We start from the raw sequence: 25,832 nt of genomic DNA on the forward strand, positions 1-25,832 counted from the left end.
GACTGGTCTAGGTAATGTTTGGATTGGTGTCCAGGGAAGTTGCTAGCTGGGTTAGCTAACCTAGCTAGCGAGCAGACTGGTCTAGGTAATGTTTGGGTTGGTGTCCAGGGAAGTTGCTAGCTGGGTTAGCTAACCTAGCTAGCGAGCAGACTGGTCTAGGTAATGTTTGGGTTGGTGTCCAGGGAAGTTGCTAGCTGGGTTAGCTAACCTAGCTAGCGAGCAGACTGGTCTAGGTAATGTTTGGGTTGGTGTCCAGGGAAGTTGCTAGCTGGGTTAGCTAACCTAGCTAGCGAGCAGACTGGTCTAGGTAATGTTTGGGTTGGTGTCCAGGGAAGTTGCTAGCTGGGTTAGCTAACCTAGCTAGCGAGCAGACTGGTCTAGGTAATGTTTGGGTTGGTGTCCAGGGAAGTTGCTAGCTGGGTTAGCTAACCTAGCTAGCAAGCAGACTGGTCTAGGTAATGTTTGGGTTGGTGTCCAGGGAAGTTGCTAGCAGGGTTAGCTAACCAAGCTAGCGAGCAGACTGGTCTAGGTAATGTTTGGGTTGGTGTCCAGGGAAGTTGCTAGCTGGGTTAGCTAACCTAGCTAGCGAGCAGACTGGTCTAGGTAATGTTTGGGTTGGTGTCCAGGGAAGTTGCTAGCAGGGTTAGCTAACCAAGCTACTGGCTGCAGACTAGTTGCAGACTAGTTTCTCTGGGCTGGTGTCCTGGAAATTATTTTACATAGTTACACTTCATATAAGGAAATCAGTCAATTGAAATAAATTAATTATGTCCTAATCTATGGATTTCACATGACTGGTAAGAAGCACAGAAATACTACTCGGTTTCATCAGCTGGCCGGGTGGCTGGTCTCAAACGCTGGCTGGTGTGGTTACATGTGGTCTGCGGTTGTGAGGCAGGTTGGACGTACAGCCAAATTCTCTAAAATCACGGAAGCGGCTTATGGTAGAGAAATTAACATTACATTCTCCTGCAACAGCTCTGGTGGACAATCCTGCAGTCAGCATGTCAATTACACACTCCCTCAACTGGACACATCTGTGGCACTGACATAACTGCACATTTTAGTGGTCTTTTATCACCCCCAGCACAAGGTGCACCTGTGTAATGATCATGTTATTTAATCAACTTCTTGATATGCCACACCTGTCAGGTGGATTGATTATCTTGGCAAAGGAGAAATGCTCACTAACAGGGATGTAAACAAACATGTGCACAATTTGAGCTAAGTAAGCTTTTTGTGCATATGGAACATTTGAGATCCTTTATTTCAGCTCATGAAACTAACACTTTATATGTTGCGTTTATATTTTTGTTCAGTATAGATTGGTTGCTAGCTAGTTGACTAATTGAGGAGGATAGCAGAAGGAGGAAGGAAAGGACAGACCATGCTCTCTCTGTTGGTTGAGAGCAACAAAACCTGCAAATGTTTATTTTTCTTTTTTTCTTTTCTGTCCTGGCGAGATGAAATGGCCTGGTCATATAAACCTTACATTGCTGATATTACGTATTGGCCAGTGAGAGGCTTTGAAGCCACCAGTCGGCCATATTGGCACCCCCCAGTAGGAGCAGTCTTCCATAGGAATGGATGGAATTCTATAGTATTTCAATTAAGTGTTTCAAGGACAAAATCTCATATTTAAGTATTTTTGTTGTAGTAGGGACAGTAGCATTAATAATCTAAAATTATACTTTAGGAAAATGTTTTTATATGTTTTCACATGTAAGTTACAAACATGCAATAATGTGTCTGTAATATAATATATAAAACGAATGTAGACATTAATGAATTCATTTCTATAGCTTCCAAAAATATTTTTTACAATAGGTGTACCAAGATGGAGGCACTGTGGCTTCAACACAATGGTGAGGGAGTTCCAAGATGGAGGCACAGTGGCTTCAACACAATGGTGAGGGAGTTCCAAGATGGAGGCACTGTGGCTTCAACACAGAGCCCCCTACGGAGCAATTTCAGTGCCAAAAGAAACTGCATTTAAATTCAATATTTTTTTAATTTGAATGTAATATTTTGGAAATGCACAAATTTTCTAATTTAAATCATAAATTGAACTTGTATTTCATGGTTTGAAACTGAATTGAATTAATATTGCATTCAGTTTTTAAATGTCTAATTACATTTTGAAATTCAATAATTATTCAGTTTCAATACGGTAAATATTACATGCATTGTTTGTATCGAGTTTCCAAACTACAATTTCAAGTTTCTCAAAGTGTCATTTATTTTCTTCCAATGAAATTGGCTCTAGCGTTTGAACCGTTTGCCTATACGCTGTTATGATCCCATTTCTGAAAGCTAAGACTCTCTTAGCCTTTTGTTCCCCTCTAAAAAATCTAATCAAATTTTATTTGTCACATGCACATGGTTAGCAGATGTTAATGTGAGTGTAGCGAAATGCTTGTGCTTCTAGTTCTGACAATGCAGTAATAATCAACAAGTAATCTAGCTAACAATTCCAAAACTACTACCTTACCTTTACAAGTGTAAAGGGATAAAGAACATGTACATAAAGATGCAGTAGATGATATAGAGTACAGTATATACATATACATATGAGATGAATAATGTAGGGTATGTAAACATTATATTAGGTAGCATTGTTTAAAGTGGCTAGTGATATATTTTACATAATTTCCCATCAATTCCCATTATTAAAGTGGCTGGAGTTGAGTCAGTGTGTTGGCAGCAGCCACTCAATGTTAGTGGTGGCTGTTTAACAGTCTGATGGCCTTGAGATAGAAGCTGTTTTTCAGTCTCTCGGTCCCAGCTTTGATGCACCTGTACTGACCTCGCCTTCTGGATGATAGCGGGGTGAACAGGCAATGGGTCGGTTGGTTGTTGTCCTTGATGATCTTTTTGGCCTTCCTGTGACATCGGGTGGTGTAGGTGTCCTGGAGGGCAGGTAGTTTGCCTCCGGTGATGCGTTGTGCAGACCTCACTACCCTCTGGAGAGCCTTGCGGTTGTGGGCGGAGCAGTTGCCGTACCAGGCGGTGATACAGCCCGACAGGATGCTCTCGATTGTGCATCTGTAGAAGTTTGAGTGCTTTTGGTGACAAGCCAAATTTCTTCAGCCTCCTGAGGTTGAAGAGGCGCTGCTGCGCCTTCTTCACAATGCTGTCTGTGTGGGTGGACCAATTCAGTTTGTCTGTGATGTGTACGCCGAGGAACTTAACTTACTACCCTCTCCACTACTGTTCCATCGATGTGGATAGGGGGGTGTTCCCTCTGCTGTTTCCTGAAGTTTACAATCATCTCCTTAGTTTTGTTGACGTTGAGTGTGAGGTATAGACACGTTATAATGGAGTGTGAATAGCCCTGTCATAGCCCAATAACACTCCCTAATTAATCTTGAGCTTGTGACTGACTGAGTGTGAACCAGGTACCCTTTGACCTCAAGAGACAGAATCAATGCCTAGACTTTAGCTCAGTAGGCTAACCGTCATAACCCAGTCAGTCACATTACCCCTTTTATAATGAGTACTCTTGCAAGAGACTTGTCTAGCTTCAGGTCTCCGCCAAGTATCTCATCACACAAACGTGGGTCACCGAACCGCACTATTTTCTATTTTGATGACTAACCTCGCTAGATCTTGAAGGGATTAGTGTAGCAGATGAAATCTGTTACTCGCTAAGTAAGCAGCATGTCGTCCTTTAACTTCCAGATCTCATCCCTACCGGTTATGGTCAATAACATCGAAGGCTGCTCTGAAATCTAACGCTATAGCTCCCACAATTCTATTATCGATGTATTTCAACCAATCATCGGTCGTTTGTTGTCAGCGCATTCTGTAAGTCTGTCAATTTGTTTACAGAGAAATGACATTGCATCTGGTTGAACACCATTTTTTTATTTTATTTTTTTCTCCAGAAGTGTGATAAGAGTTTGCAGCAAGCTGATTGGTCGATACTGATACTGATTAGAACCAGTACTTTACCGTTCTTGGGTAGGGGAATTCTCTTCTCCCAGTAAACCAGTGCGCTGTTGCATACAGACTAAAGCTGTGCCCCATAGAGCAAGAGTGTGGAAACACGCACTCCTCGGTCCTATAGCTCAGTAACATCATGCCGGTACACATCAAATCACCGTTTGTTATACTGACCCGTGTGGTGTAGAGCTCCTCACATAAGTGATCACGGTCTATATTCCATGGTCTTTATTCCGTGGTCAGGCGGGTCTTTATTCCGTAGTCAGGTGGGTCTTTATTCCATGGTCAGTGGGTCTTTATTCCAACGGTCTTTATTCCATGGTCAGTGGGTCTTTATTCCAACGGTCTTTATTCCATGGTCAGTGGGTCTTTATTCCAACGGTCTTTATTCCATGGTCAGTGGGTCTTTATTCCAACGGTCTTTATTCCATGGTCAGTGGGTCTTTATTCCAACGGTCTTTATTCCGTGGTCAGTGGGTCTTTATTCCAACGGTATTTATTCCGTGGTCAGTAGGTCTTTATTCCGTGGTCAGATGGTCTTTATTCCGTGGTCAGTAGGTCTTTATTCCGTGGTCAGATGGTCTTTATTCCGTGGTCAGGTGGGTCTTTATTCCGTGGTCAGGTGGGTCTTTATTCCGTGGTCAGTTGTAACTTTTGATTGCGTTCGGAAAGGTCTACTGGTGTGCATTAATTTGTTCAGCGCGTCCACACACCTCATTGTTAATCTGATCATTGCATATTTTATTATCTCCAGCCTCGAGGTCACCAAGCTGCTCGTTATGGTGCACACGTGTATCAGTGCATAAATAATGACACTCACCTGGACTCCATCACCTCCTTGATTACCTGCCCTATATATGTCACTCCCTTTGTTTCCTTCCCTATATATGTCACTCCCTTTGGTTCCTTCCCTATATATGTCACTCCCTTTGGTTCCTTCCCTATATATGTCACTCCCTTTGGTTCCTTCCCTATATATGTCACTCCCTTTGGTTCCTTCCCTATATATGTCACTCCCTTTGGTTCCTTCCCTATATATGTCACTCCCTTTGGTTCCTGCCCTATATATGTCACTCCCTTTGGTTCCTTCCCTATATATGTCTCTCCCTTTGGTTCCTTCCCTATATATGTCACTCCATTTGGTTCCTTCCCCAGGCATCATTGTTTCAAGTCTGTTTGTTGTTGTTGTTTCTTGTTTTGTATTATGATTCCTATTTATTTATTTAACGTTTCACTTCCTGAACTTGCTTCCTGACTGCTAGCGTACATGCCAGTATTCCCTTAGGAACCGTAGTCTTTATAATAGGTGTTAGTAGTATATTTTTCTTCTACTGTGTGTGTGTGTGTGTGTGTGTGTGTGTGTGTGTCATAATTGTTCCTACATACTGCTGTGTAAACTCACCTTGGTCTCCAGAGTAAATAAACTCTGTCCTGAATACAAAACCATGTCCACTTATTTGCTTTATAGACAGACTAATCTACTGGTTTATTGAAACATGTTTACTTGCCAAGAAATACAAGATGGTGTATCATTTCAACTCCCTGCATGGTTTTGATTTAGCAGTAAGATTGTAGGATCCGGGTGGGTGGGTGGGGAGCCAGTCACTGGGACGACAACCCAATCTGGGATTTGGGGGGAGGGGGGTTTAGCGGGTGGATCAGTGGAGAACAATTGGAGGTTTACTTAATAGCAGTGCAAATATCTTGGTACAGCAAAATGGACACTCATATGATGATAAATATAATTGAAACTTTGGTATCTCGTTATGGTGAAATAAGTATAGCCAGTTATAATTGTAATGTCTTAGCAGAAAATACTATCAGTATTTATCTGGCTAAAAGAGATTAAGATTAAGATTTAAGTTGTGGATAAAGGACTGGGGTGGTGAAAATATATTTATCCCAAACTATTCTGTCTAGGTATAGCAGATCCCCCTTATTGTATGGGACCCTTTTTTTAAATGTGCTTTTAGAGGCCATGCAATTCCGTGCTCGTCTTTAAAAACAAAAGCATTTTTTAGGTTCAGTTTTTATATTAACGAAGGAAATAGGGGGACTAACCGTTGGACAGCAATAAAAACTGAACCGTAGAGGCAGAGAATAAGTTAAGAGGAGAAACAACAAGGAATGGAGGAACTTATTCAAGAAAGATCATGTGTATTATATTATATATATATTTTTTTAAATAAAGTGAACGGGATAGAATGAGTCACCCATGATTCACCGAACAATTTTTTTGAAAGAGGAAGCACGTGTAGTACTTGTAAGCATGTGTTTTCGTTTCAGTCTCTATCTCCACTAACCAAAGTTAATTGTAAGGATTTGTGTTCTATTTAATAATCTAAAATTAACATCTGTACGGAAAGACTCATGTGAAGGACGAATTACAGAGGAGGAACTTCTTGATGCAATTAAAGCCTTTAAGTCTGGGAAAACTCCAGGCCTGGATGGCATACCAGTGGTAGTATACTAAACTCCAGGCCTGGATGGCACACCAGTGGTAGTATACTAAACTCCAGGCCTGGATGGCATACCAGTGGTAGTATACTAAACTCCAGGCCTGGATGGCACACCAGTGGTAGTATACTAAACTCCAGGCCTGGATGGCACACCAGTGGTAGTATACTAAACTCCAGGCCTGGGTGGCACACCAGTGGTAGTATACTAAACTCCAGGCCTGGATGGCACACCAGTGGTAGTATACTAAACTCCAGGCCTGGATGGCACACCAGTGGTAGTATACTAAACTCCAGGCCTGGATGGCACACCAGTGGTAGTATACTAAACTCCAGGCCTGGATGGCACACCAGTGGTAGTATACTAAACTCCAGGCCTGGATGGCATACCAGTGGTAGTATACTGAACTCCAGGCCTGGATGGCACACCAGTGGTAGTATACTAAACTCCAGGCCTGGATGGCACACCAGTGGTAGTATACTAAACTCCAGGCCTGGATGGCACACCAGTGGTAGTATACTAAACTCCAGGCCTGGATGGCATACCAGTGGTAGTATACTAAACTCCAGGCCTGGGTGGCACACCAGTGGTAGTATACTAAACTCCAGGCCTGGATGGCACACCAGTGGTAGTATACTAAACTCCAGGCCTGGATGGCATACCAGTGGTAGTATACTAAACTCCAGGCCTGGGTGGCACACCAGTGGTAGTATACTAAACTCCAGGCCTGGGTGGCACACCAGTAGTAGTATACTAAACTCCAGGCCTGGATGGCACACCAGTGGTAGTATACTAAACTCCAGGCCTGGATGGCACACCAGTGGTAGTATACTAAACTCCAGGCCTGGGTGGCACACCAGTGGTAGTATACTAAACTCCAGGCCTGGATGGCACACCAGTGGTAGTATACTAAACTCCAGGCCTGGATGGCACACCAGTGGTAGTATACTAAACTCCAGGCCTGGATGGCATACCAGTGGTAGTATACTAAACTCCAGGCCTGGATGGCACACCAGTGGTAGTATACTAAACTCCAGGCCTGGATGGCACACCAGTGGTAGTATACTAAACTCCAGGCCTGGGTGGCACACCAGTGGTAGTATACTAAACTCCAGGCCTGGATGGCACACCAGTGGTAGTATACTAAACTCCAGGCCTGGATGGCACACCAGTGGTAGTATACTAAACTCCAGGCCTGGATGGCACACCAGTGGTAGTATACTAAACTCCAGGCCTGGATGGCACACCAGTGGTAGTATACTAAACTCCAGGCCTGAGTGGCAGACCAGTGGTAGTATACTAAACTCCTGGCCTGGATGGCATACCAGTGGTAGTATACTAAACTCCTGGCCTGGATGGCACACCAGTGGTAGTATACTAAACTCCTGGCCTGGATGGCACACCAGTGGTAGTATACTAAACTCCAGGCCTGGGTGGCACACCAGTGGTAGTATACTAAACTCCAGGCCTGGATGGCACACCAGTGGTAGTATACTAAACTCCAGGCCTGGATGGCACACCAGTGGTAGTATACTAAACTCCAGGCCTGGATGGCACACCAGTGGTAGTATACTAAACTCCAGGCCTGGATGGCACACCAGTGGTAGTATACTAAACTCCAGGCCTGGATGGCACACCAGTGGTAGTATACTAAACTCCAGGCCTGGGTGGCACACCAGTGGTAGTATACTAAACTCCAGGCCTGGGTGGCACACCAGTGGTAGTATACTAAACTCCAGGCCTGGGTGGCACACCAGTGGTAGTGGTAGTATACTAAACTCCAGGCCTGGGTGGCACACCAGTGGTAGTATACTAAACTCCAGGCCTGGGTGGCACACCAGTGGTAGTATACTAAACTCCAGGCCTGGGTGGCACACCAGTGGTAGTATACTAAACTCCAGGCCTGGGTGGTACACCAGTGGTAGTATACTAAACTCCAGGCCTGGATGGCACACCGGTGGTAGTATACTAAACTCCAGGCCTGGATGGCACACCAGTGGTAGTATACTAAACTCCAGGCCTGGATGGCAGACCAGTGGTAGTATACTAAACTCCAGGCCTGGATGGCAGACCAGTGGTAGTATACTAAACTCCAGGCCTGGATGGCAGACCAGTGGTAGTATACTAAACTCCAGGCCTGGATGGCACACCAGTGGTAGTATACTAAACTCCAGGCCTGGGTGGCACACCAGTGGTAGTATACTAAACTCCAGGCCTGGGTGGCACACCAGTAGTAGTATACTAAACTCCAGGCCTGGGTGGCACACCAGTGGTAGTATACTAAACTCCAGGCCTGGATGGCACACCAGTGGTAGTATACTAAACTCCAGGCCTGGATGGCACACCAGTGGTAGTATACTAAACTCCAGGCCTGGGTGGCAGACCAGTGGTAGTATACTAAACTCCAGGCCTGGATGGCAGACCAGTGGTAGTATACTAAACTCCAGGCCTGGATGGCACACCAGTGGTAGTATACTAAACTCCAGGCCTGGGTGGCACACCAGTAGTAGTATACTAAACTCCAGGCCTGGGTGGCACACCAGTGGTAGTATACTAAACTCCAGGCCTGGATGGCACACCAGTGGTAGTATACTAAACTCCAGGCCTGGATGGCACACCAGTGGTAGTATACTAAACTCCTGGCCTGGATGGCACACCAGTGGTAGTATACTAAACTCCAGGCCTGGATGGCAGACCAGTGGTAGTATACTAAACTCCAGGCCTGGATGGCATACCAGTGGTAGTATACTAAACTCCAGGCCTGGGTGGCACACCAGTGGTAGTATACTAAACTCCAGGCCTGGAGTGGCAGACCAGTGGTAGTATACTAAACTCCAGGCCTGGGTGGCACACCAGTGGTAGTATACTAAACTCCAGGCCTGGATGGCAGACCAGTGGTAGTATACTAAACTCCAGGCCTGGATGGCATACCAGTGGTAGTATACTAAACTCCAGGCCTGGATGGCACACCAGTGGTAGTATACTAAACTCCAGGCCTGGATGGCACACCAGTGGTAGTATACTAAACTCCAGGCCTGGATGGTCTATTTAATCCATTTGTCATTGTTGTATTGTGTTTAGATTGAGGGGGCGGGTCTATTTAATCCATTTTAGAATAAGGCTGTAACGGAACAAAAATGTGAAGGGGTCTGAATACTTTCCGAATGCCCTGTACACAACAGCTAGTAATATTTATAGCAAAATACAGTGGTGAGTATACTAGGCCTCCTATAGTTGACCTCTTGCAGATTTGTTTGTCCTGGAAAGACCATGAAGACTGATCGTGAGGATGTGTAACCATACAATAAACCATGTGCCACTAAAGCTGGTGTCATCAGCAGCAGGGTTAGTCTGTACACAGTAGCCAACATTTGACTACTTTGTCCCTATCAATACACACTCAAACAAGGCACTATATCCACCCCCCTCCCCCCTCGTGTCAATATATCATGCGTACTGACTGACCTTCACACACAATACTCACATCCAACAGACACCAGTCAGTCACCCACGCCATCCCCTCTTACGAATACCCCCTTTTCTCCAATTCGAGCCTTACATGAACCAATCAGCTAAGCGATTCCATGCTCAGAAATAATACAGAAACGACCACAGCAGAAGTTGAATTGTAGACACACCCAACAGAACACTGACTATGCGTAGTTCCAGTGTATTTATTTGCTCGCCAGGTGAGGTGACTTGCATTAGTTCCTGGTGCTGAGCTTGACGTTGATGCCGCTGCGGATATTGATGAGAGCGGACTCTAAATAGAGTCGTTAGTTAGCTAGCTAACGGTTACAGTGCCTTCAGACTTCTTGACTTCCTGTAAATGTGTTTACAGCCTCAATTTAAAAAAGGAAGACACTTTTTTTCCCCCTCAACCGTCTACAAACAATACCCCATAATGATAGTGAAAACTTTTAGGACTTTTTATTGCCAATGAAATATCTCATAAGTATTCACACCCCTGGGTCAATACTTTGTAAAATAACTTTTGGTAAAGATTACAACTTTGAGTCTTTCTGGGTAAGTCTGTAAGAGCTTTCCACACCTGAATTGTGCAACATTTGCCCGTCAAATGCTCAAAAGCTCTGTCAAATTGGTTGTTGATCATTGCTGGACAGTCATTTTCAAGTCGATTTAAGTCAACTGTTACTCAGCCACTCGGGAACATTCACTGTCTTCATGCTAAGCAACTCCAGTGTAGATGTGGCCTTGTGTTTTAGGTTATTATCCTGCTGAAAGGTGAATTCATCTCCCAGTGTCTGGTGGAAAGCAGACTCAACCAGCTTTTCCTCTAGGATTTTGCCTGTACTTAGCTTCATTCCATTTCTTTTAATCCTGGAAAAACTCCCCAGTCCTTTACGATTACAAGCATACCCATAACATGGTGCAGCCACCACAATGCTTGAAAATATGGAGTGTGGTACTCTGTAATGTATGTTTGGGGCAAATCAAATACAACACAACTTTCTTTTGCAGTATTACTTTAGTTCCTTGTTGTGGAATATTTGTGTTGGATAAAGGCTTCCTTTTCACTCTGTAAATTAGGTTCGGTTTGTGGAGTAACTACAATGTTGATCCATCCTCAGTTTTCTCCTATCACAACCCATTAAATTCTATAACTGTTAAAAATTCTATAACTTTTTAAAAGTCACCATTTGCCTCATGGTGAAATCCCTGAGAAGTTTCCTTCCTCTCTGGCAACTCGGTTATCTTTATTAGTGACTGGGTGTATTGATACACCATCCAAAGTGTCATTTAAAAACTTCAGCTCAACGGGGTGTTCAATGTCTGCTTTTTTTTTTCCTTTTCTTTTTTTACCCAAATACCAATAGGTAGAGTTGGAGTTTATTTGTTAGGAATTGGAAAACTTCCCTGGTCTTTGTGGTTGTCTGTTTTTGAAATTCACTGCTCCACTGTGGGACCTTACATATAATTGGATGTGTGGGGTACAGAGATGACATGGTCATTCAAAAATCATATTAGACATGTAATTACAGTGGTATTATTACAGGCAGAGTTCCTCTGTCAAGTGTCTGTTCTTTTGTCCATCTTAATCTTAATTTTATTGGCCAGTCTGAGATATGGCTTTTTCTTTGCAACTCTGCCTAGAAGACCAGCATCCCGGAGTCGCCTCTTCACGGTTGACATTGAAACGGGTGTTTTGTGGGTACTATTTAATGAAGCTGTCAGTTGAGGACTTGTGAGGCGTCCGTTTCTCAAACTAGACACTCTAATGTACTTGTCCTCTTGCTCAGTTGTGCACGGGGGGCCTCCCACTCTTTCTATTCTGGTTAGAGCCAGTTTGCACTGTTCTGTAAAGGGAGTAGTACACAGCGTTGTACAAGATCTTCAGTTTCTTGGCAATTTCTCACGTGGAATCGCCTTAATTTCTCAGAACAAGAATAGACTGACCAAGTTTCTGGCCATTTTTGAGTCTGTAATTGAACCCACAAATGCTGATGCTCCAGATACTCAACTAGTCTAAAGAAGGCCAGTTTTTTTGCTTCTTTAATCAGGACTCCAATGATCAATTAGCCTTTTATAAGCTCAATAAGCTTGGATTAGGCCCCCGCAACTTTTCAGGTAAGTTAGGAACAAATATATACAGGCAGTTAGGAAAGCAAAGTGAAGGCTAGCTTTTTCAAACAGAAATTTGCATCCTGTAGCACAAACTCAAAAAAGTTCTGCGACACTGTGAAGCCCATGGAGAATAAGAGCACCTCATCCCAGCTGCCCACTGCACTGATTTCAATAAGCATTTTTCTACAGCTGGCCATGCTTTCCACCTGGCTACCCCTACCCCGGTCAACAGCCCTGCACCCCCTTGTTGATGCATCCTTCACCAGTCCCGCGGGTGTGATGTTCGGATGTACCGATCCTGTGCAGGTGTTGTTACACGTGGCCTGCCACTGCGAGAACGATCAGCTGTCCGTCCTGTCTCCCTGTAGCGCTGTCTTCGGCGACTCACAGTACGGACATTGCAATTTATTGCCCTGGCCACATCTGCAGTCTTCATGCCTCCTTGCAACATGCCTAAGGCACGTTCACGCAGATGAGCAGGGACCCTGGGCATCTTTCTTTTGGTGTTTATCAGAGTCAGTAGAATGGCCTCTTTAGTGTCCTAAGTTTTCATAACTGTGACCTTAATTGCCTACCGTCTGTAAGCTGTTAGTGTCTTAACGACCGTTCCACAGGTGCATGTTCATTAATTGTTTGGTTCATTGAACAAGCATGGGAAACAGTGTTTAAACCCTTTACAATGAAAATCTGTGAAGTTATTTGGATTTTCACGAATTGTCTTTTGAAAAATAGGGTCCTGAAAAGTTTGTGTGAGTTTGTGTGTATATGTATGTATGTATGTATGTATGTATGTATGTATGTATGTATGTATGTATGTATGTATGTATGTATGTATGTATGTATGTATGTATAACAAAACAATTAGACTTTGACATTATGGGGTATTGTGTGTAAGCCATCGACACAATCTCAATGTAATCCATTTTAAATTCAGGCTGTAACACAACAAAATGTGGGAAAGGTCCAGGGCTGTGAATACTTTCTGAAGGCCCTGTGTGGTTGGCTACAGCAGACAACTCATTTTCTGTTTCGTAATGAAGTGTAATTCTCTTTAACTTGTTTCCCCCTCTTCCCTTTCTGCAGGCTCCCAGCTAAATACACAACTAGAAGGTTGGTTGTCTCAAGCACAATCCACGATCAGCCCCGCTAGAGCCATCATAGCACCGTAAGCTCCACTGATGATTATAATATCTCAGTCACGCGACAAGGCCTCATCTTGGTCATCAAGAGTCACTCCTAAATATGATTTGATAACGGTGTATGAATGACTAAAATGTGTACGTGTTGATGGGGGGGAAAGTGGAGGTCGAACATCCTCAAAGGATGTTATGTTTTGTGTTGTTGTAATGGTGTCTGGCCTGCCATGATGTCATTTCCTACCTAACAGACATCTGTGTTTTCAGGCACGCTGGATATTCCTACTGTGGTGCTTGTGCTGCACACGCCTACAAACAAATAGACCCTTCTGTCACGTAAGTCATTTACCGCGTCTCGTTTAGTTACGTTAAAAATGTCCAGGGGACTTTCTAAACGGAACACCTTTTGTCAGTAATGAATTTCCGTGTAAAGTATAATAATATTATATCGACATTTTAGATGTTTTAAAATGTAAATGTATTGTTTTTTTTTTTTTTTTCTTCGTTTCTACATTTTTCCCTCCTTATCAAACCTTAGATCTGCCTGCCCTGTTTCACCCTGAAGGAACTATCTGCCCCTTAGTTACCTCAGACAGAGAGTAGTTAGCAGTATTGGCCTAGCCTCTGTCACAGCCTTACCTTGGAACTACGTGAGCGACGTGAGCGAAGCCTGCTGGGCCGAGGCTACTAATGGCCCGATGACTGGGTCCACTGAGCTGCTATGCTAATGTGAGTCAGGGAGGTAAAGGTGACAGAGTGAGGTGACGGACTCCTCTCTTCCCCCTGTAGTCGCAGGGTGTTCATCTTGGGCCCGTCTCACCATGTTCCTCTGTCCCGCTGTGCCCTGTCCTCTGCTGAGGTTTATAAAACACCTCTCTACGATCTCAGGATTGACCAGAATGGTAGGTACATACATACATACATACATACATACTGTGCCCTGTCCTCTGCTGAGGTTTAAAAACACCACTCAGCAATCTCCGGATTGACCAGAAGAGTAATTTTCAAATGTAACAAAATAACCCTGTTTTGTTTTAAACGGTGAAGCTTGACATGTGTGTGTGGGGGGGGGGAACGTATATGTCCTCAGTGGACCCAACCATCTGACTGACGCTGCCAAACAAGCTGCAGTGTGTCTAGTAGGCCCGGGTATGTGTTGCAGTTTTGGGATCGCGGCCCGGGTATGTATTGGGATCGCGGCCCGGGTATGTATTGCCGTTTTGGGATCGCGGCCCGGGTATGTTTTGGGATCGCGGCCCGGGTATGTATTGCCTTTTTGGGATCGCGGCCCGGGTATGTTTTGGGATCGCGGCCCAGGTATGTATTGCCGTTTTGGGATCGCGGCCCGTGTAGGTATTGGGATCGCGGCCCGGGTATGTATTGCAGTTTTGGGATCGCGGCCCGTGTATGTTTTGGGATCGCGGCCCGGGTATGTATTGCCTTTTTGGGATCGCGGCCCGGGTATGTTTTGGGATCGCGGCCCAGGTATGTATTGCCGTTTTGGGATCGCGGCCAGGGTATGTATTGTCGTTTTGGGATCGCGGCCCGGGTATGTTTTGGGATCGCGGCCCGGGTATGTATTGCCGTTTTGGGATCGCGGCCCGGGTATGTTTTGGGATCGCGGCCCGGGTATGTATTGCCGTTTTGGGATCGCGGCCCGGGTATGTTTTGGGATCGCGGCCCGGGTATGTTTTGGGATCGCGGCCCGAGTATGTTTTGGGATCGCGGCCCGGGTATGTTTTGGAAACGCGGCCCGGGTATGTATTGCCTTTTTGGGATCGCGGCCCGGGTATGTTTTGGGATCGCGGCCCGGGTATGTATTGCTGTTTTGGGATCGCGGCCCGGGTATGTTTTGGGATCGCGGCCCGGGTATGTATTGCCGTTTTGGGATCGCAGCCCGGGTATGTTTTGGGATCGCGGCCCGGGTATGTTTTGGGATCGCGGCCCGGGTATGTATTGCCGTTTTGGGATCGCGGCCCGGGTATGTTTTGGGATCGCGGCCCAGGTATGTATTGCCGTTTTGGGATCGCGGCCCGGGTATGTATTGGGATCGTGGCCCGGGTATGTATTGCAGTTTTGGGATCGCGGCCCGTGTATGTATTGGGATCGCGGCCCGGGTATGTATTGCGGTTTTGGGATCGCGGCCCGGGTATGTATTGTCGTTTTGGGATCGCGGCCCGGGTATGTTTTGGGATCGCGGCCCGGGTATGTATTGCCGTTTTGGGATCGCGGCCCGGGTATGTTTTGGGATCGCGGCCCGGGTATGTTTTGGGATCGCGGCCCGGGTATGTATTGCCGTTTTGGGATCGCGGCCCGGGTATGTTTTGGGATCGCGGCCCTGGTATGTTTTGGGATCGCGGCCCGGGTATGTTTTGGGATCGCGGCCCGGGTATGTATTGCCTTTTTGGGATCGCGGCCCGGGTATGTTTTGGGATCGCGGCCCGGGTATGTATTGCTGTTTTGGGATCGCGGCCCGGGTATGTTTTGGGATCGCGGCCCGGGTATGTATTGCTGTTTTGGGATCGCGGCCCGGGTATGTTTTGGGATCGCGGCCCGGGTATGTATTGCCGTTTTGGGATCGCGGTCCGGGTATGTTTTGGGATCGCGGCCCGGGAATGTATTGCCGTTTTGTGATCGCGGCCCGGGTATGTTTTGGGATCGCGGCCCGGGTATGTTTTGGGATCGCGGCCCGGGTATGTATTGGGATCGCGGCCCGGGTATGTATTGGGATCGCGGCCCGGGTATGTTTTGCAGTTTTGGGATCGCGGCCCGGGTATGTTTTGGGATCGCGGCCCGGGTATGTTTTGGGATCGCGTCCCGGGTATGTATTGCCGTTTTGGGATCGCGGCCCGGGTATGTATTGCCGTTTTGGGATCGCGGCCCGGGTATGTATTGCCGTTTTGGGATCGCGACCCGAGTATGTTTTGGGATCGCGGCCTGGGTATGTATTGCCGTTTTGGGATCGCGGCCCTGGTATGTTTTTGGATCGCGGCCCGGGTATGTATTGCCGTTTTGGGATTGCGGTCCGGGTATGTTTTGGGATAGCGGTCCGGGTATGTTTTGGGATCGCGGTCCGGCTATGTTTTGGGATCGCGGCCCGGCTATGTTTTGGGATCGCGGCCCGGGTATGTTTAGGGATCGCGGCCCGGGTATGTATTGCCGTTTTGGGATCGCGTCCGGGTACGTTTTGGGATTGCGGCCCCCTGGTATGTTTTGGGATCGCGGCCCGGGTATGTTTTGGGATCGCGGCCCGGGTATGTATTGCCCTTTTGGGATCGCGGTCCGGGTATGTTTTGGGATCGCGGCCCGGGTATGTTTTGGGATCGCGGCCTGGGTATGTATTGCCGTTTTGGGATCGCGGTTCAGTTTCGGTAAAGCGGGAAAATTAAATTCCAAAAGTTACTGTAGTTCATTTTCGTTTAAGAAAATACAAAGTGTTGGTATTCCTGATTGTGAAGACACGATTACTCATCAACAACACTGAAAAGTGCAATTATGCATGTGTATAGGTTGTAAAGTTTTCCTTACAAAGACAAAAAGATGTACACTTGTGACTCTCGTAAAGGGGTCTGTACCATTCTTCTTCTCACGTCCCACTCTCCAGGGTAATGTGAAGTACCTCTCTGTACCCCATTGAGGTCCATCCATCTGTAGTAAGCCCAACACAGGGTGAATTGGCCAATTCCATGACATCTTCTGCCTTAGCTTTCTTCGTACTTCCTGTTTGCTGAAATGGAAGGGAGAGGGAAGTTCGTAACGTGGCTCGAGCACTTTAACGAGATACCGAAACTCCTATTCTTCTCACCCACTGAGAATGGGTGCATATCTGCGGCTATAAACATAGCTATCGATATTGTAATTTTCTAATGATCAATTAGCCTTTTTGAAATGATAAACTTGGATTAGCTAATGCAACGTGTCATTGGAACACAGGAGTGATAGTTGCTGATAATGGGCCTCTGTACGCCTATGTAGATATTCCATAGAAAATCGTCCGTTTCCAGCTACAATAGTCATTTTCAACATGAACAATGTCTACACTGTATTTCTGATCTATGTGTAGTCGTGGCGTACAAGCGTAGCCCTCAGGCCTAGTGTTTTTATTTTTATGTATTCATTTGTGTTCACAGTGCGGACCGAACCCATGTCCACACTGGTTACACCCCTAGTGTCTAAACTAATGACTTGTTGTAATATGCTAATTCAAACCTCACATGGCCAGTAATCATGAATATGTGTATATTGAATCCTCACCTCCCTCTAGTCTATGCTGACCTCCTGTATATTGAATCCTCACCTCCCTCTAGTCTATGCTGAGCTCCTGTATATTGAATCCTCACCTCCCTCTAGTCTATGCTGACCTCCTGTATATTGAATCCTCACCTCCCTCTAGTCTATGCTGACCTCCTGTATATTGAATCCTCACCTCCCTCTAGTCTATGCTGACCTCCTGTATATTGAATCCTCACCTCCCTCTAGTCTATGCTGACCTCTGGAAGACTGGGATGTTTGAGAGGATGAGTCTTCAGACAGACGAGGAGGAGCACAGCATTGAAATGCATCTGCCTTACACTGCTAAAGCCATGGAGAGGTAAGACAGACTAACACACTGCAGCTATAAAGAAAAAAGGACCTGTCAAACGTCTGCTTCAATAATCACTAAGCCATCCATCTGTAGAGAGTACAGTAACAGAGGACTGAGAGGCTCTACAGACCTAGCCTGTCTGCCTGGTAGGGGTGGTGGTGGGAGCCAGCAGGGATTCATGACTGGTTTGTCTTGACATTTTGTTAAGCGCTCTCTCCCCCCCCCAGTTCCAGGATGGTTTGAGTCTTGACTATGGCGTATGATTGGTTGTTTACTAATGAAGTAAGGCCTGCATGCTCAATTAATAGGCCCACTATATGAACACACACACACCTTTTTATCAGGAATACACAACGTGGCCAAAAGTATGTGGACACGCCTTCAAATTAGTGGATTTTTTCAGCCACAAATATTGCTGACGGGTGTATAAAATCGGGGCACACAGCCATGCGATCACCATAGACAAACATTGACAGTAGAATGTCCCTTACTTACGCATAGAAATGGTCTGTCCTTCGTTGCAACACTCACTGCCGAGTTCCAAACTGCCTCTGGAAGCAACGTCAGCACAAGAACTGTTCGTTGGGAGCTTATTGAAATGGGTTTCCATGGCCGAGCAGCCGCACACAAGGCTAAGATCACCACGAGCAATGCCAAGCGTCGGCTGGAGTGGTGTAAAGCTCACCGCCATTGGACTCTGGAGCAGTGGAAACGCGTTCTCTGGAGCGATGATTCGCACTTCACCATCTGGCAGTCTAACGGATAAATCTGGGTTTGGCAGATGCCAGGAGAGCGATACCTGCCCCAATGCATAGTGCCAACAATTTTGGTGGAGGATAAATAATGGTTCTGGCTATGCCCTTTAGTTTCAGTGAAGGGAAATCTTAACACTACAGCTTAAAATTACATTCTAGTTGATTCTGTGCTGCTAACTTTGTGGCAGCATTTTGGGGAAGGCCATTTCCTGTTCCAGCATGAAAATGCCCAACGTGCACAAAGCGAGGTCCATGCAGAGATGGTTTGTCAGGATCGGTGTGGAAAAACTTGACTGTCCTGCACAGAGCTCTGACCTCAAACCCATCAAACACCTTTGGGATGAATTGGAGCCTCCGACTGTGAGCCAGGCCTAATCGCCCAACATCAGACCTCACTAATGTTCTTGACTAACTCCATATTAATATCTCTCTCATCATCACTCAATGCCTAGGTTTACCTCCAATGTACTCACATCCTACCATACATTTTTGTCTGTACATTTATGCCTTGAATCTATTCTATCGTGCCCAGAAACCTGCTCCTTTTACTCTCTGTTCCGAACCTACTAGACGACCAGTTCTTATAGCCTTTATCCGTACCCTTATCCTACTCCTCCTCTGTTCCTCTGGTGATGTAGAGGTTAATCCAGGCCCTGCAGTGCCTAGCTCCACTCCGAATCCCCAGCCGCTCTCATTTGTTGACTTCTGTAACTGTAAAAGCCCTGGTTTCATGCACTATAACATCAGAAGCCTCCTCCCTAAGTTTTTGTTTTATTCACTGCTTTAGCACACTCTGCCAACCCTGATGTCTTAGCCGTGTCTGAATCCTGGCTTAGGAAGACCACCAAAAACCCTGACATTTCCATCCCTAACTATAACATTTTCTGACAAGATAGAACTGCCAAAGGGGTTGGAGTTGCAATCTACTGCAGAGATAGCCTGCAGAGTTCTGTCTTACTATCCATGTCTGTACGCAAACAATTTGAGCTTCTACTTTTAAAAATCCACCTTTCCAGAAACAAGTCTCTCACCGTTGCCGCTTGCTATAGACCACCCTCTGCCCCCAGCTGTGCCCTGGACACCATATGTGAATTGATTGCCCCCCATCTATCTTCAGAGCTCGTGCTGCTAGGTGACCTAAACTGGAACATGCTTAATACCCTGGCCATCCTACAATCTAAGCTTGATGCCCTCAATCTCACACAAATGATCAACGAATCTACCATGTACAACCCCAAATCCGTAAACACGGACACCCTCCATAGATATCATCCTAACCAACCTGCCCTCCAAATACACCTCTGCTGTTTTCAACCAAGATCTCAGCGATCACTGCCTCATTGCCTGAATCCGTAATGGGTCAGCGGTCGAACGACCACCCCTCATCACTGTCAAACTCTCCCTTAACTTTAGCGAGCAGCCCTTTCTAATCGACCTGGCCCGGGTATCCTGAAAGGATATTGACCTCATTCCGTCAGTAGAGGATGCCTGGTTATTCTTTAAAAGTGCCTTCCTCACCATCTTAAATAAGCATGCTCCATTCCAAAAAATTAGAACTAGGAATAGATATAGTCCTTGGTTCACCCCAGACCTCACTGTCCTTAACCAGCACAAAAACATCCTGTGGCTTTCTGCATTAGCATCGAATAGCCCCCGTGATATGCAACTTTTCAGGGAAGTTGGGAACCAATATACACAGTCAGTTAGGAAAGCTAAGGCTATATTTTTCAAACAGAAATTTGCATCCTGTAGTACTAACTCAAAAAAGTTATTGGACACTAAAGTCCATGGAGAATAAGAGCACCTCCTCGCAGCTACCCACTGCACTGAAGATAGGAAACACTGTCACCACCGATAAATCCACAATAATTTAGCATTTCAATAAGCATTTTTCTACAGCTGGCCATGCTTTCCACCTGGCTACCCCTACCCCGGTCAACAGCCCTGCACCCCCACACAGCAACTTACCCAAACCTCCCCCACTTCTCCTTCACCCAAATCCAGATAGCTGATGTTCTGAAAGAGCTGCAAAATCTGGACCCCTACAAATCAGCCGGGCTAGACAATCTGGACCCTCTCTTTCTAAAATGATCTGCCGAAATTGTTGCAACCCCCTATTACTAGCCTGTTCAACCTCTTTCATATCGTCTGAGATCCCCAAAGATTGGAAAGCAGCTTCGACCATCCCCCTCTTCAAAGGGGAGACACTCTGGAATGAAATGTTCAATGAGCACGTGTCCACATACTTTTGATAATGTCGTGAAAATCTACAGAAATAAGACAGATCCTTCCTGTTTCCTGTTTGAGTGTTTTAATTAGGTGGGTTTAATTAGCACACACTGTTTAATTAGTTGGGTTTAATTAGCACACTATTTAATTAGGTGGGTTTAATTAGTTGGGTTTAATTAACACACCGTTTAATTAGGTGGGTTTAATTAACACACACGGTTTAATTAGGTGCGTTTAATTAGGTGGGTTTAATTAGGTGGGTTTAATTAAAACACACACCGTTTAATTAGGTTGGGTTTAATTAGGTTGGGTTTAATTAGGTGGGTTTAATTAGGTGGGTTTAATTAACAAACACTGTTTAATTAGGTTGGGTTTAATTAGGTGGGTTTAATTAACACACACTGTTTAATTAGGTTGGGTTTAATTAGGTTGGGTTTAATTAGGTGGGTTTAATTAAAACACACCGTTTAATTAGGTTGGGTTTAATTAGGTTGGGTTTAATTAGGTGGGTTTAATTAGGTGGGTTTAATTAACAAACACTGTTTAATTAGGTTGGGTTTAATTAGGTGGGTTTAATTAACACACACTGTTTAATTAGGTTGGGTTTAATTAAAACACACACTGTTTAATTAGGTTGGGTTTAATTAGGTTGGGTTTAATTAGGTGGGTTTAATTAGGTGGGTTTAATTAACAAACACTGTTTAATTAGGTGGGTTTAATTAAAACACACACACTGTTTAATTAGGTTGGGTTTAATTAAAACACACACTGTTTAATTAGGTGGGTTTAATTAGGTGGGTTTAATTAGGTGGGTTTAATTAACAAACACTGTTTAATTAGGTTGGGTTTAATTAGGTTGGGTTTAATTAAAACACACACTGTTTAATTAGGTTGGGTTTAATTAAAACACACACTGTTTAATTAGGTTGGGTTTAATTAAAACACACACTGTTTAATTAGGTTGGGTTTAATTAGGTGGGTTTAATTAAAACACACACACTGTTTAATTAGGTGGGTTTAATTAAATCACACACTGTTTAATTAGGTTGGGTTTAATTAAAACACACACTGTTTTAATTAGGTTGGGTTTAATTAAAACACACACTGTTTTAATTAGGTTGGGTTTAATTAAAACACACACTGTTTAATTAGGTTGGGTTTAATTAAAACACACACTGTTTAATTAGGTTGGGTTTAATTAGGTGGGTTTAATTAAAACACACACTGTTTAATTAGGTTGGGTTTAATACAGATACCTTCGGTTGGTTTACATGTGTTCAGTCCCTGTAACAGCTTTTACCATCTCGGTCAGGTAACTGCCCCCAGTGCACCACACCCATACAGACTTGTAATGTGTTGTCTCTGTTTCCTACTCCAGTCATAAAGATGAGCTCAGCATTGTCCCAGTGCTGGTTGGAGCCCTCAGTGAGTCTAAAGAACAGGATTATGGGCAACTGCTCAGCAGGTATCTGGCTGATCCATCCAACTTGTTCATCATCTCCTCTGACTTCTGCCACTGGGGTACGTACTGAACAGGACTGGTAGAGATCAATATATTATACCCTGTTCACACTACTGAGTTGCGCTAGTCTGGTTATACATCCATTCATCGTAGTTGCTGAAACCGTGCTGGAAAGACCATGTGAAAGAAAAGCCAGCACAGTTTGGTTCAGGACAAGTGATATGAAAAGCCAGCACAGTTTGGTTCAGGACAAGTGATATGAAAAGCCAGCACAGTTTGGTTCAGGACAAGTGATATGAAAAGCCAGCACAGTTTGGTTCAGGACAAGTGATATGAAAAGCCAGCACAGTTTGGTTCAGGACAAGTGATATGAAAAGCCAGCACAGTTTGGTTCAGGACAAGTGATATGAAAAGCCAGCACAGTTTGGTTCAGGACAAGTGATATGAAAAGCCAGCACAGTTTGGTTCAGGACAAGTGATATGAAAAGCCAGCACAGTTTGGTTCAGGACAAGTGATATGAAAAGCCAGCACAGTTTGGTTCAGGACAAGTGATATGAAAAGCCAGCACAGTTTGGTTCAGGACAAGTGATATGAAAAGCCAGCACAGTTTGGTTCAGGACAAGTGATATGAAAAGCCAGCACAGTTTGGTTCAGGACAAGTCATATGAAAAGCCAGCACAGTTTGGTTCAGGACAAGTGATATGAAAAGCCAGCACATTTGGTTTAGGACAAGTGATATGAAAAGCCAGCACAGTTTTGTTCAGGACAAGTGATATGAAAAGCCAGCACAGTTTGGTTCAGGACAAGTGATATGAAAAGCCAGCACAGTTTGGTTCAGGACAAGTGATATGAAAAGCCAGCACAGTTTGGTTCAGGACAAGTGATGTGAAAAGCCAGCACAGTTTGGTTCAGGACAAGTGATATGAAAAGCCAGCACAGTTTGGTTCAGGACAAGTGATATGAAAAGCCAGCACAGATTGGTTCAGGACAAGTGATATGAAAAGCCAGCACAGTTTGGTTCAGGACAAGTGATATGAAAAGCCAGCACAGTTTGGTTCAGGACAAGTGATATGAAAAGCCAGCACAGTTTGGTTCAGGACAAGTGAGAAGAAAAGCCAGCACAGTTTGGTTCAGGACAAGTGAGAAGAAAAGCCAGCACAGTTTGTTTCAGGACAAGTGATATATGAAAAGCCAGCACAGTTTGTTTCAGGACAAGTGATATATGAAAAGCCAGCACAGTTTGGTTCGGGACAGTCTTGTAAAAGGGGTTCTAAATATAGAAACAATGGTTCTGTCTCCTTGACAAACCCCCTCCTTCACGGTTGGGCCTGACTTAATATATTGACCTCCTTCCCACAGGCCAACGGTTCCGCTACACGTACTATGACGAGGCTCAAGGAGAGATCCACAGATCCATTGAGCACCTTGATAAGATGGTAAACACATTTTGATATTCAGTTTCTACCAAGTTGTAACATGAAACCCCCCAGCTCCTTCCATGTATATAATTGAGACATCACCACCTCTCTCTCTAGGGTTTTATAGTTAACCATATCAGACTGGGTTCTAAACCCCTCAGCTCCTTCCATGTATATAATTGAGACATCACCACCTCTCTCTCTAGGGTTTTATAGTTAACCATATCAGACTGGGTTTTAAACCCCTCAGCTCCTTCCATGTATATAATTGAGACATCACCACCTCTCTCTCTAGGGTTTTATAGTTAACCATATCAGACTGGGTTCTAAACCCCCCAGCTCCTTCCATGTATATAATTGAGACATCACCACCTCTCTCTCTAGGGTTTTATAGTTAACCATATCAGACTGGGTTTTAAACCCCTCAGCTCCTTCCATGTATATAATTGAGACATCACCACCTCTCTCTCTAGGGTTTTATAGTTAACCATATCAGACTGGGTTCTAAACCCCTCAGCTCCTTCCATGTATATAATTGAGACATCACCACCTCTCTCTCTAGGGTTTTATAGTTAACCATATCAGACTGGGTTTTAAACCCCTCAGCTCCTTCCATGTATATAATTGAGACATCACCACCTCTCTCTCTAGGGTTTTATAGTTAACCATATCAGACTGGGTTCTAAACCCCTCAGCTCCTTCCATGTATATAATTGAGACCTCACCACCTCTCTCTCTAGGGTTTTATAGTTAACCATATCAGGCTGGGTTCTAAACCCCTCATCTCCTTCCATGTATATAATTGAGACATCACCACCTCTCTCTCTAGGGTTTTATAGTTAACCATATCAGACTGGGTTCTAACCCCCTCAGCTCCTTCCATGTATATAATTGAGGCATCACCACCTCTCTCTCTAGGGTTAGGGTTATATAGTTAACCATATCAGACTGGGTTCTAAACCCCTCTCTCTTGTCTCTCTAGGGTTAGGGTTATATAGTTTACCATATCAGACTGGGTTCTAAACCCCTCAGCTCCTTCCATGTATATAATTGAGACATCACCACCTCTCTATCTAGGGTTACAGTTATATAGTTAACCATATCAGACTGGGTTCTAAACCCCTCTCGTCTCTCCAGGGTTAGGGTTATATAGTTTACTGTATCAGACTGGGTTCTAAACCCCTCTCTCTTGTCTCTCTAGGGTTAGGGTTATATAGTTAACCATATCAGACTGGGTTCTAAACCCCTCTCTCTTGTCTCTCCACGGTTAGGGTTATATAGTTAACCATATCAGACTGGGTTCTAAACCCCTCTCTCTTGTCTCTCCACGGTTAGGGTTATATAGTTAACCATATCAGACTGGGTTCTAAACCCCTCTCTCTTGTCTCTCCAGGGTTAGGGTTATATAGTTTACTGTATCAGACTGGGTTCTAAACCCCTCTCTCTTGTCTCTCTAGGGTTAGGGTTATATAGTTAACCATATCAGACTGGGTTCTAAACCCCTCTCTCTTGTCTCTCCAGGGTTAGGGTTATATAGTTAACTATATCAGACTGTGTTCTAAACCCCTCTCTCTAGTTTCTCCAGGGTTAGGGTTATATAGTTAACCATATCAGACTGGGTTCTAAACCTCTCTCTCTTGTATCTCTAGGTTTATATAGTTTACTGTATCAGACTGGGTTCTAAACCCCTCTCTAGTTTCTCCAGGGTTAGGGTTATATAGTTTACTGTATCAGACTGGGTTCTAAACTCCTCTCTCTAGTTTCTCCAGGGTTAGGGTTATATAGTTTACTGTATCAGACTGGGTTCTAAACCCCTCTATCTAGTTTCTCCAGGGTTAGGGTTATATAGTTTACTGTATCAGACTGGGTTCTAAACCCCTCTCTCTTGTCTCTCCAGGGTTAGGGTTATATAGTTAACTATATCAGACTGGGTTCTAAACCCCTCTCTCTAGTTTCTCCAGGGTTAGGGTTATATAGTTTACTGTATCAGACTGGGTTCTAAACCCCTCTCTCTAGTTTCTCCAGGGTTAGGGTTATATAGTTTACTGTATCAGACTGGGTTCTAAACCCCCCTCTATTGTCTCTCCAGGGTTAGGGTTGTATATCTAACTGTTAGGGGTTTCAGACTGGGTTCTAAACCCCTCTCTCTAGTTTCTCCAGGGTTAGGGTTATATATTTAACCATATCAGACTGGGTTCTAAACCCCTCTCTCTTGTCTCTCCAGGGTTAGGGTTATATAGTTAACCATATCAGACTGG

General features: G+C 44.7%; 1 protein-coding gene and 1 long non-coding RNA gene across 3 annotated transcripts in view; one reads left to right on the forward strand and one right to left on the reverse strand.

The window, feature by feature from the left end:
* Window positions 1–25,832, forward strand: part of memo1 (mediator of cell motility 1) — a 28,761-nt gene that overhangs the window by 794 nt on the left and 2,135 nt on the right. Inside the window, exons 2-7 of one of the 2 annotated variants that reach the window (XM_036945965.2) lie at window positions 13,072–13,153; window positions 13,392–13,460; window positions 13,914–14,026; window positions 17,604–17,715; window positions 22,072–22,214; window positions 23,516–23,592. In XM_036945965.2, coding sequence (XP_036801860.2) covers window positions 13,072–13,153; window positions 13,392–13,460; window positions 13,914–14,026; window positions 17,604–17,715; window positions 22,072–22,214; window positions 23,516–23,592 — 596 coding nt within the window. Of the gene's footprint in view, window positions 1–13,071; window positions 13,154–13,391; window positions 13,461–13,662; window positions 14,027–17,603; window positions 17,716–22,071; window positions 22,215–23,515; window positions 23,593–25,832 lie in introns of both variants that reach the window. The other variant, XM_090201758.1, reaches the window with a different exon arrangement.
* LOC149976526 (uncharacterized) overlaps window positions 1,100–25,832 on the reverse strand; it is a 206,188-nt gene continuing 181,455 nt past the window's right edge. The window contains exon 3 of the long non-coding RNA XR_016487085.1: window positions 1,100–3,045. This is a non-coding gene — a long non-coding RNA (uncharacterized LOC149976526). The remainder of the gene's footprint in view (window positions 3,046–25,832) is intronic.

Source organism: Oncorhynchus mykiss, chromosome 16 (assembly GCF_057628025.1).
Source record: "Oncorhynchus mykiss isolate SJ-2025 chromosome 16, ASM5762802v1, whole genome shotgun sequence".
NCBI classification, from domain to species: Eukaryota; Metazoa; Chordata; class Actinopteri; order Salmoniformes; family Salmonidae; genus Oncorhynchus; species Oncorhynchus mykiss.